At 36.5% G+C, this 12,343-nt stretch overlaps 1 protein-coding gene across 1 annotated transcript in view; it reads left to right on the forward strand.

Moving 5' to 3' along the window:
• trioa (trio Rho guanine nucleotide exchange factor a) overlaps positions 1–12,343 on the forward strand; it is a 110,895-nt gene that overhangs the window by 10,882 nt on the left and 87,670 nt on the right. The window contains exon 2 of the mRNA XM_077195976.1: positions 6,030–6,083. Within this exon, the coding sequence (XP_077052091.1) occupies positions 6,030–6,083 (54 nt within the window). The remainder of the gene's footprint in view (positions 1–6,029; positions 6,084–12,343) is intronic.

Here is a 12,343-nt window from a genome sequence, read left to right on the forward strand (position 1 = left end):
GATAGGTTGATTTCCTGAGAAGTGTAAACACTTTAATAACATGAGAGCACAGATCCGCACAGCAACATTGCCTCAACCAATGGGTGTGAGTTTGGGGTGGGAATATCTGTTTGGCTGAACTGTGAGAAATGGGTGGGGAAACCTGTTTTCATATTAATTTACCAATATTTTTGCAGTTTTGTTTGGTGCCAATAGTGGTGCAGAAATGACACTTTGCAGCTTTAAGCAGTTTAACCCTTCATGCCTTTGATTTTCACTAGAACACAATGAGCACGTTTACTGCACACCAATACGCTGATAACTCACAAAAATCAGCTTATTGAAATAACCCATTGCCCCGGTTCACATGCAAACCAATAACCAGTTTAAATCCACAGTAAGGACGCGTTCCTGTCACATATCACGCATGCACACTTCAATAAGCCGACCGAATGCAGGTTAATGCGTTTACATGCCGGGAGAAATCGGGGTAAATATCAAGCTGTGTCGATCAAGTTAATGCTTAAGCCGTCGTCTATGACTTTACTCCATAAAGGAAAACGGGTTAACGCGTTAGCATGACCATATGCATGTTTGACTAATTAAGCATAATCGGGGTAAGAACGTCCATGTAAACGTGCCGGTGATGATAAGCGTCAGCATGCGTCATGCCGTCTGTCTCCTAGCAGGGAATATTTACTGCATCTCTCCAGACTTCAGGGTGTCTCTGCTCCACGGAGACCTCCAGAATTAGGCCTGTGACGAACAGCTTATTCAAGCTGACCGGTTTTATTTGTACAGTTTGTTGATTGTTTGTCTCATTTGAGTGGTTTTTTTTTTTTGTGTGAACGATTTTTAGTTTGGTAGCTTCAAGTTCTCCTTTAGATGGTCCATTACATTTCACATGTTTTTCCTGTAATATCTCATCAGCAGATGGATACATAAGATGTCACTTTCATCAGCTGTTGCATGTATGATTTTGTTTGCTATACTAACCTGAGTGAACCGAAGCAGTCCGTTTATTCAATGAACCATACTTAAAACCATATTAAGCAGACAGCTCTGTGTAACTCTTGAGTTAAACTCTAGAGAAAGTTCAAGCTCCTTCTTGTTTGCTTATTAACTTGTTTCATTGAATGATGAATCCATTTTTGTAAATTATTGGCGAGTAGAAGTTATGTTTTTTAACTATTGTTACATTGAACTGTTGTTGTTTTATTGAAAGCCCATTTTGCCAGTGGTGAATTACCCTGTTAAAGGGACATGTTTGTATGTAATGTAACAATACATTACATACAATACTGAAGACGAACACAAGCAAAGAGTTCAGGCCTAGCAGAATATCAGACATCAACACATGAAAGCACCTCAGATTTGGCGGTTGAGCTTAATCCAATTGCACCATGGGGAAATACGTCATTTGGTGTGTGGTGGGGATCAGAACGGCATCTCTTGTGTTGGCATTGGCTCTGAACTGCTTCCCGGACAGCTCAGGGTAGTTTGTTAGGCTATTTGTTCATTGTAGGGATGAGGCAGATCGCAAGCATGCAGCGATGAACGGCCCCTTTTCCTGAAGCGCATGATTCACGGATGAGTCTGATCGATGACTGTCCGCCTGCTGCTCTACAAGAGGAGGGTCCGATCATCACAATGAGTGGGCTTGTGTGGTAAAGTGGCAGGGCCGTCGACACGTGGGCTTGAATCACAGCAGCCCGCTGCTTTTGTTCTTGTTTGGCTGTGAGTTGAGGGGCTTTTGGGTCTGACTAAAGTGGTAGACATGCTCAGAAACACATCTGAACCTGTGTGTGTGTGTGTGTGTGTGTTTTTGTATTGTGTGAGTCTCTTTACGTCACTAGCTCATTTCCTGCCTGGTCCACACCAAAAGGAAAGAAGTGACCTCACAACAACCCGGTTGTGTGTATTGTTTTGTTGCTGGCGTATGTTTTGCGGTTGTGTGAAATTCAAGTCTTAAAATCACTCTTTTGTCTTCTGTGAGCTACTGAATAGTTTGTGGTTGCTTCCTGCGAGTAAACGGTTCTTTGCTGGGGATTTGTAAAAATGATTTTTCTCCCCGGGAGTGGATTTGAACCAGGCCTTTTCCACTGTCCGCTTAGCTTATGTTTCCTTATTTGGACTGGAATAGTACACTTGATCTTGTAATCGGTTGCCTTCAACGGTTTAGTTTTGAGTGCAGGGCTATGCATATTTGTGTGTTTTTTGGCAAGTTTCTGTGTTTTCGAATGTGAGTGAATTAATGAAACCGACGATTCATCTTTGCCACCTCGTGATAAATCACCCATTCAGCGAGTCCACTTTACGTTTTGTGCGTAAACAGACTTGTCTGTACCATTGAGGAGCGTTTTTGATTTACTGAAGGCTATGTTGTGTGGTCTACTTGTGTTAGCGCAGGACACATGAAGTGTTGCAGTTGTGAGTAACCGTGTCAGGCATGCTCTTGGCATTGCAACTATGTCCCATGTGTTTATATTTGGACTCCGGTCTCTATTCAACCTCACTTTGATGTTCCACCCTACAGAGGGAAAACGTAGCAGATGGAATTTGTTGAAAATGTTACCATCTTTTGCTAACAAAAGTACTGGAAAGTAGCTAAGTTGGTCAATGTTTTCTACAAAAGTTTGTTTTTGCACCTACACTACCGTTCAGAAGTTTGTTGACGGTGGTGATTTTATTTTATTTTATTTTTGTGTGTGAAATATTCATAGTTTTATTCAAGGATGCATTAAATTGATCAAAAGTGACAGTAAAGACATGTATAATGTTAGAAAATATTTCTATTTCAAATAAATGTCATTTCCATTCCAACATGGATAGTAATAAGAAATAGAGTGCCAAATCAGTATATACTACTTTTTGTTACATGTTCGTTTTTTTTTTAATTAAAATGTTTTTATAAATGTTTATCTTTAACTAAAGGTCATCATATATAAACATCCAGTGAGTCAGATGCTCTGATTCAGTGAGTAATTCATTAGACTGATTCAAACCTAGACAGTCCTCTTTTTTTTCCTTTAAACTATGAAATCTTTGACTAATTCTTTAAAAGAACTGATTCATAAGTTCATCATTTGTTCATGAATCAGGCCGAGACTACACCGGCTGGGCTGTATGATTTGGAGTGTTGTCAGCGAAGACAATTTATGAACTAATTATAGTCTGAATATTATTATAATTATATGTTGTGTTTATATAATTGTTTTTAATTAACTATTGTCTTTATCTCTATTATATGTAATCTCACATCATTTCTTTTTCTGTGCCGCTGAATATACAACAGTGACAACAGCAAAAATTGGTTTACCAATACCATGGTGTTCCATGGAGATGCCAACATGTTAATTGTTCAGTAATTTCATGGTATATATTATTTCCATTATAAATCAAAATACCACTGCTATGATATGGTACCATGACTAAGCACATATATAATATGTATGTGGCCTTCATATATCATCACATTTATGTCCAGTTCACCTCATTGTCACGCAGCGCCGATGCAGATGAGATGTTGTGGTGTGTGTGTTGAAGCGTGTTGTGTTGTGTTGTGTGTCTGAGAGGAAGAGAGGGGCGTATTGGGCCTCAGATCCTGTGTGTGATTAAAGAGATAGCCTTTTCTGTCAGCAAGTCTCCTGTTTCCCTCCCCCACCTGCCAGCCCACCACACACACCTACACCAAAGACCTTCACACACACACAGACTCTTCCCGGAAGAGCATTGTTAACATACCTGTTGAGAAATGTACTGGGAAAGTCATGTGTCCTCTGTCTAACGTTGCATGTAATTGCAGCCAGTGTTATTTTACGGTACGTTGTTCTTGTCACGTGACGTGGCCTGACTGCAGTGTGATTAAGCATTTCTCGTGCGGTGTTGAAGAAGAAAAAAGAAAAGGCATTTTTCAGGTATCTAACAGCTGTATCAAGTATTTAATGTATCCAGAAATAAAAAAATAATAATTTAAAGTCTGTGTAAAATAAAAGGTCTAATGCACAAACCAAAAATTTTGAAACCTGTGTTGTCAACTAAAAAAGTTAGTAAATAATAATAAAATATAAATATTGATGAAAAACTTAGAAACAATTAGAAAATGAAAAGTACAAAAATTACAAAAACTGAAATAAAAATTAATTCTAGCTGTATAAGTGTAAAAAAAATAAAAGCACATAACAAAATGACACTATTTTAAATGTGACCTAAACATGTATAATGAAAGCTAATTTAAAATATGAATGCTATAAAATTATATAAATAATACTAAAATCTAGTGTTTGGCACATCCAATTTTTAAACTTACCTGTTTACATTAATTACATGATAAATGTGAAACCGTTCAAAAGCAGCCACTTGTCACGTAGCCGTTTGTAATGACTGCTCCAAAACGCATCACGTTATAATGATATATCATCTTCTAGATAATCAAAATAGCATTTAGTTATCATTTCGTAGCAGTGGTAGTTAAGCTAGCAGGCAAATCAGCTTGTGGTATGTAAATCCTTTCTGTGAACCGGTTAGCTTGTGAAGTGAACTAACTAAAAAAAGCATATAATAGGACCAGTTATAGCTTCTGATTATAGAATATGAAATGCGGCTTATAATTTAAAAGACCTTAATTATCAAATTTACGTAGTTGACATATACATGATGTGTGCATCAAGGGTTTTTGCTCTTTACATTTTTTTTAGTCAATAGAATTGGGATCCTTTGGGATCTGAGATCTTGCAAGACACCAGTACTTTTGACATCCTTAATTTTAATATTTTACATTAAGGTTGGAATGAAGTGGAGAATGGAGATTCATTCAATCTGTTTTATAAAAGCATCTTAATGTAAATGATTTATCCATGCAGGGTTCTTTCTTTATAAATTATTTATAATAAATGCTGCTACATTCCATTATAAAACAAGAATTGGTCATGGTGAAATTAAATTTGACCTCAAGCTCGGATCTGCCTACAACTGATGGATAAAACCGAGTTCCAATGATTTCCCCCCCAATAATCATGTACTCAGATGTACGTCACAATAGCGAAGAAATGATCTGTCACTACTTGCGTCACATCACGACTTAAATAACTCTCAGAAGAAAACGAAACACCAGCAGAACATTTTAAGATTGCAAGCTCCATGACGTCACTTACAAGCTGGTCCTGCTATGAAAACTAAGCCTGGCATGAAGGGAAGTACACACTTCGCCCGTGAGACTTTCTGCACACACTCCTCTTTCATCCTGCCCTCACATGCTCCGTATTTGGCCCGTAAGCATGTGACTACATGCAATATGTGCTGCTTTTTGAACACTTATAAAACGGAAGCTCCCATGATTCCCTTCTGTCGGGCGGTTTATGCCTGGTGATATAGAGGTCAGCGTCTCTGCTGGCCAGACTCAAAGCTTAACCTCCATGCCAACATCAGCATGTTTTAGGGTCACTGGAGCAGGTCAGCATGATGCTAAGAGACTTTTCATATTTCCAGAGCTTGAGTGTGGTTTTAATCCTCATCAAATCTTCAAGGATAGCAGAAGTGAAGTCAGTCAGATGTTCTTCTTCTCTGGTGTCTGGTTGTGGGGGCTGGGTATGTTTTTTTTTAAATCCCTAGTGAAGATCTTTCAGCAAGACAATGTCAGCATAGACATTTAATTTAAATTAAAGCAAAGTACAAATAAGCTGTTATTCAATAGGAAGCTGACTTCAAAGGCATCTTTTACGTACCATGGAAGTGGAACCTCAAGTGAGTGTGTGTATTTAGCATGTTGCCAAGCTAACACTTGTATGAGCATACAAATGCACAGCCCTCTCAAATATTGGTTAAAGTAATCTTTTTGTAAGTAAATTTCATTAGGGTCAGAGCACTGATGGTGCAAGGACCATCATTTTTCAAATTTTAATTACATTTTTAAACCTTGTTTTAAATTGTATTTAATTATATTATATTGTTTTATACAATTATAATGACGCAAACATACAAATAAATCATAATTATGAGATCTGTGAAGCTGCTATTTTACCAACTCATCTATTTTTGTTTTTCCTCCATAGATTGCGCGCTTTCAAAATGTGAGCCGAAAGGTGACGTCTCCAATCAGAAAACAGGTACATAACTTCAAAAGTGGTTGATAGTTTATATACATGGTGTTTTCTTTCATCGGATTGGCCTCAAGTTTCAACTTCTCATTGCCATTTACTTTCCCCTGTGTTTTTCTGCTCCGCACATTTTGGCATCTTATTATTTATTGTCTGTACATTGTCATGTTTGAGGTTACTGGTCTCCGTTTGATGTTTTGACTGATGCCTCTTTCTGCAAAGGAAGCACTGCAAACATCATGTCTGCTGGATAAACATCAAACACACAGAAAGAATGTGTGTGTATACACAGACTACCGATGAGTGGAATGGATGGTGAACAGTTTTTATATCCTCGACTTGAACCCTGACTCTGATCACCATTTTGTCCTCTAGTATTTAAACTTTTGTCCTTGTCTATAGTGCAGTGCAGTGAGAACGGCTCTCCGGCCGTGATCGGGAGCATGTGTTGTGTATGATACACATTCCTTACATCTCTGACGTGACTTGGAGTCAGGAAATCTCTGCTCCCAGAGCCACAGAAATGTTGACAGTTCACACTTGCGGGGTTAAAATGAACCACATGTGCGCAATAGGGAAGAATCTACCAGTGTTTTCAGAGCGAGACATCCAGCAGTTCTGTCATGAACACTTTTATGGCCTGTGCTTGCCATAAGAAAGGTTTTACTACCCTAAACTATGCTTCTCCAAATAACCAGTCCATACTACTATAAAAGTAATAGTATCCAGCGTTGGGGAAGTGAAACTGTAGCTTGGCAAGCTGCTCGTAATTTAAAGTAGCTCTGCTGGTCAAGTTTCTCTTGATAAAGTAGTTGGTTGATTTTAGGAAATGGCGTATAGAATGTTATTTATCTTTTTAAATGCATGACTATCAGATGAAATAATGTATTATTACAATCAAAGCAGTGTTTCTGATCTATAATTACCATAAACAATGATTCATCCCAGTAACTTGAATCTTTTGAAATGTTATTTTACACTCAATTCAGCTAATGAAAGCAGAAACATCATAGGCGGAGGGTGAACTAACTCCAGGGTAAGGCAAGATGTGCTTCAATCTACAGATCCCAGCATAAACGCTCCTGATAAATGATGTTGTTAAAGCATCTACGTTCTCAAACCACTATAATTTGTACAGAAAAGCAAGCATACTGTATGCGTGATTTATCCACTAACCATTGCCACACCTAATGCAGAAAAACAAAAGTTTTATTTAAATTCTGAATTGATTATATATCCCCTAAAAAGCGCTCCCTTTATAATCACTAAAAAGCGGTCACTCATCTCAGTTCATCGCGGTCTTGTAAAGTTCCGCTATAATCAATGAAGCTGACTGTTAATCTTTTACTTAGCCTACATAATGTCATAAAGTTAACTTATAACGAGAGGGTTTGTGAGCGTGCAGAACTCAGCACTGGTCAAAAATGCCCAAAAAGTGGATTTTAACTTGGGTCCTGGTATTAAGATGTGTTTTGGTCAGGGCCTTAAACACATCTGATTGGCCATTGAGTTCAAGAAATCAACAGATATGTTTTTGATTGGCTACATTACTAAACGCTACATGTTGTAAATATAAACCTTTGCACTCTCAAGAGCCCAGACACCAAATCTGTTCCGCCAATGTGCTTTTATTACAGAGAAAACCGATCCTAGACCAGTAGTTATGGCCAGTTTTTCCCTCTTAAAAAAGCAAACAGAAGCAGCATTCAGTGGTTTGAGTGAGAAAATTCCACGTCTAGCCTTACACACACTCTGCCTATGAGAAAAACCCTATTTTTTTGTTATGAACGGCAGCGTTTATCTAAAAGAAATGTCTATAACAAGGGCTCAGATAAATTGGTGAATTGTTTTTGAACCGGTTCTTTTTAAATTGACTGTTGAAGTAGATAAAGGAGAGTTTAGTTTTATTATCTCTGACTCAGTTCACTCATCTCTGACGCTGCGTGAACAATGCAATATGACAAATCTGCAATTTAGGGTTTTTGTCTGGCTACAACATTATTTGTTTGCAAACAGTAGCTTGTTGCTGGATAAGTAGCATTTATTTTGAAGAGCATTTATGAAAAATGTTAGGAAATACGAAGAACCTGTTGCTTTAAAGAAACCAGTGATTGATATCATAAAAACAGGATATTTTTTAGACCTCATGAGATGGTGTGTTTTTGGTAGGACTGTGACAACACAGCTGAGAGTTCGATGTGAACGTTAATATATAATGTAAAGTGATGCATAATTCACCCACCATCTGTTGCATTATTTCCTGCAGACATTTTTGAGCAGCTGATTTTTTTTTTTTTGTTGCATTCATAATAAAGTGTTTTTTCGGGGGGTGATATGTGAATAGTTTCTCAGCTCAAACATGGAAATAGCACCTAAAAAAAACACCTGTGTTTGTGCCTTTGGCTATGTTCGGAATTGAACACCAAGTTATGTGAAGCAATATGCTATGTCAGTACAAATATGTCAGCTTCATTACTACAAATATGTCAGGACAAGTATGTCAGCTACATTGTCACATGACCTTGCTTTCATTGCGGAAGTGGTTTCCAGTCGTTGTCTCTGTAATAAATAGGGTAATTTGCTCTTTAATTGTGTAAAAATGTTTAATCAAATACTGAATTAAGAAAAAGATGTTTAATCATTGTACTGAAAATATTACCTTTTAGTGTAGTGCACAATCAGGTATTTCATTTATACAGAAAATTGGCATACTTGCACACAGTATACACTTACTACGGATGGTAATATGAACATAAACATTGTGTTTTAGTGATTTGTGGGCAAATATATCTGTGTTTTGATGGAATGGAGAACCACCTAAATGTTTACACACTCTGTACACCCTTGTTTTGAATAATGAAGGTTCTATGTTTGATGATTGGCTGCTGCTGAGCTGTGCTTCCTGCTGATTGGCTGATGGAACACCTGTCTGTCTGATTATTGGCTGAAGCAGCACGACTCAGCTGCTGTAATTTTTCACATTCTCACCTCTCGGTGTCAACCAGTTTCCGAACATGAGCCCCCAGCAGGAAGCATTCATGACTCTGTGCCAAAGAATAACTGCTGTCTCTGAATATTTAATCCAAAATGGCTTCCATTAAGAGACTGAGCAACTTGTATCTCTTGTTGATAGAATTTTACTGCAGTACAGAGTACATTTTCAGACAAGACCATATCAGTTCAGGCTTTTTACTGTTATAAATGGAGTATTTATGGTCCAATACAGGCTACACATTCTCTCAAAAACATCCTGACACTGAAAAGTTGCTTGGGTCGTGCAGCTGTGCTTTCTATCAATAGACATCATGACCCACCCCGTCAAACACTCTCTCAGTACCCACAATGCACATGACCAACAGATACACAAACATGTGTTCAGAGGCTGTTCTGACGTCACAGTCACAGGAGATCACTGTACAAACAAGATAGGCCTGGATCTAAGTATTAAAGTGCTCTGATGAGTCTGAATACAGATCTGAATCTCCACAACTTTCACCAAAATAAAATACTTTTTATATATATATATATATATATATATATATATATACATACATTTTTACACTGTCCCAAGAGCTGTGACATGAGCAGCAGCAGACAGGGCAAAATAGAGGTAAATTTCACACTTTTAAGAGTCATTTCTGAAACAAATTGGGCACTGGTAAAATATCTACGGTAATATAGTAAAATATTTGCAATTTATTTGTATTTTGCATTTTTAATTGCCAAAAAATGGTGTCAGTGTCTGTCTTATTTAAATGGTTGTATAAAGCTACGTTTTTATTTGAGTGTTGAATTATTAAATAATTTTGGTTAATCACTTCATTAAAAAATAAACATTATTTTTGGTCTCGGATTTTGGCTAGACATAAACTTTTTAGTTTCTAATTCATTAATTGAATTTCTATTATTTAATTAAATTTATTAAATTTTATATTAAATTTAATTGTATTTTAATTTTACAGCTCTTTTTTTATCCACCAGGTGGAAAACTATTCTAAATGCTTAGAAAAGTAATAGTTCACCTGTCTTAAGCTGCATGCCTTGTAACATTGATGTCCATGTCCTAAACATAATTAAAGTTTTATATCATTTACACAAACCCAGCTTGTCCAAATAAATAAACAAATTGGACAATAAAGCAAACTTGAAGTGAAATGTGCAGTGGAACTGTTTTGAGATGGTTTAATTGAGTATTTTGTAACGATTACAAGATTTATAGTTGTTGTGTGTCATCCGTCCTCTTTTAAACTAAGAAAAGATGGGGTAAAGGAGTGGGATAGTACGACATAAGGTACTTAAGTATTTTGGCTCACTGAATTACAGTATGTGCCGCTGTGGATTAGGGCTTAGATGCAGTAGGCACTCGTGTTGCACTTTTTAAACTGTGTTTAAGTCTCTTCCTTTTTTTTTTTTTTTTTATGATTCGTAACGGTCATAGCGAGGCTCAGGAATTTCAGTAACGGAAAACTCAGTCGATCAGAGTCGATGCTAAGTCTCTCTTCTTTTTCTTATGATTGGTTAGGAAAAGGTTTGCCGAGCTGTAATCATTTGAGCTCATTAGCTACATTATCGTTATTATTACTAAAGATGTTTAAAAGGTTTGTTGGTTCTTCACATAGACTTATATGGACCTCAAATCATCACTGAGACAAGATGAGCTGTAAGACTTAAAGATTTCCAGGTCTTTCGGTGTCGGACAGCACATGGATGTGATTATTTGGGTGGTAGGAGCCGGCGAGGGCTAGGCATTTATTATGTAGAGTATGGGGATGAGAAGAAGAGAATTTGAGGAATACATGACTCAGAAGACTGTGGTAGAGCAGTGAAAAGTGAAGAGCCGCCTTTCAGACCCCGATCAGCTTGTGTCGTAGGTCACAAGCTCAGATTGCTCAGGCGGGGAAACGGTTGATTGAGACTGATGAGGTTCTGAAGTAAAAAGTGCTGCCCTGAGGGCCAGAAAAAAAGACGAACCTTGTAGCAGCACAGTGAAGTGGTGGGTAAAGAATATGAAAATGATGACGATTTCCTCTTTCATTACTTTCAATTATATTAAGCTTTTTTATGTTCCAATGATTAGAGATGTGCAAAACCAATCAACTAGTCTAGTTAAATCAACCTGTGGATTGCTTGAATGACTATTCGACTTTTAAGGAAGCCTTTTATAATGAATCTGGTGTTGTTTAACTGTTATTGCTACACTGTAAAAAATGATCGTGATTTTAACGGTAAAAGTCTAAAAAATGATCGTGATTTTAACGGTAAAAGACTAAAAATGCTACAGTGAAAAAAATCTGTTAATTGGTTAACAGAAATTTTCCTTACTATAAATGTTCCATTATATATATCACAGCTATTTACCGTATAATGTAATTTTACTGTAAAATACCGTTAAATTTACAGTTTTTGGAAGTGAAAAAGAACAAGTCATTGTATAATTTACAGTGAAAAAATGTAAATTGACATTCCCACAATTCGCTGCGTGACACTTCACATTTAATGTGTTTTTTTTAAATAACTGTTTCCTCATAATTTTTTTCTAATCAGTTATGTACATTAGGGTTTTATGTTACATATAATGTTGTTAAATTAATGCTTATTGCTTTTTTTGAATTTCAACATGTTACCATGATGGTGTTTAATGTTTGTGTGAATGACACTGTGCAGCTTCTATATAGTAATATTAACTTTCATGTGGAAGAGCTGCTTATGATGAGCTTGGATTGATCATTTGACTCTCATTACTGTTGCGATTGTTGGCTGTCAGTGTATTACAATGGAACAAAACAGATATTAATACTTCAAAAGATCAGTAAATTACATTATATCAGATAATGAAATACGGTTTATCGCTGTAAAATTATATACGGTTAAAAGTCTGTAAAACCTAAAATGTTGCTACCGTATTTTTAACAGGAAAACTCTGGTAACCAGCTGCCAGTTTTTCCCCTTAAATTTAACAGATTTTTTTTTACAGTGTTTAAATCCTAACCTCTAAAAATAAGTGTGTGTGTATATATATATATATATATATATATATATATATATATACATACATACACACACACACATATCAATAATATATAATATGATTATTAGTTTTAATTAAAGTGTGTTTATTAGCATATTGTTTTTGTTATGGTGTCAAAATTGATATTGTGAAATTTCAATAACTACTGCCGGAATGTCATTTGTATATTTGCTTATCAGTCTCATCAATCTAATCCATTTCACACATCCAACATAGTCTAGTAGTCGTCCATTACATAACT

The sequence above is a fragment of the Siphateles boraxobius genome, unplaced genomic scaffold (genome assembly GCF_051911475.1).
Source record: "Siphateles boraxobius isolate OS27281-9 unplaced genomic scaffold, OSU_SipBor_1 35, whole genome shotgun sequence".
Taxonomy (NCBI): Eukaryota; Metazoa; Chordata; class Actinopteri; order Cypriniformes; family Leuciscidae; genus Siphateles; species Siphateles boraxobius.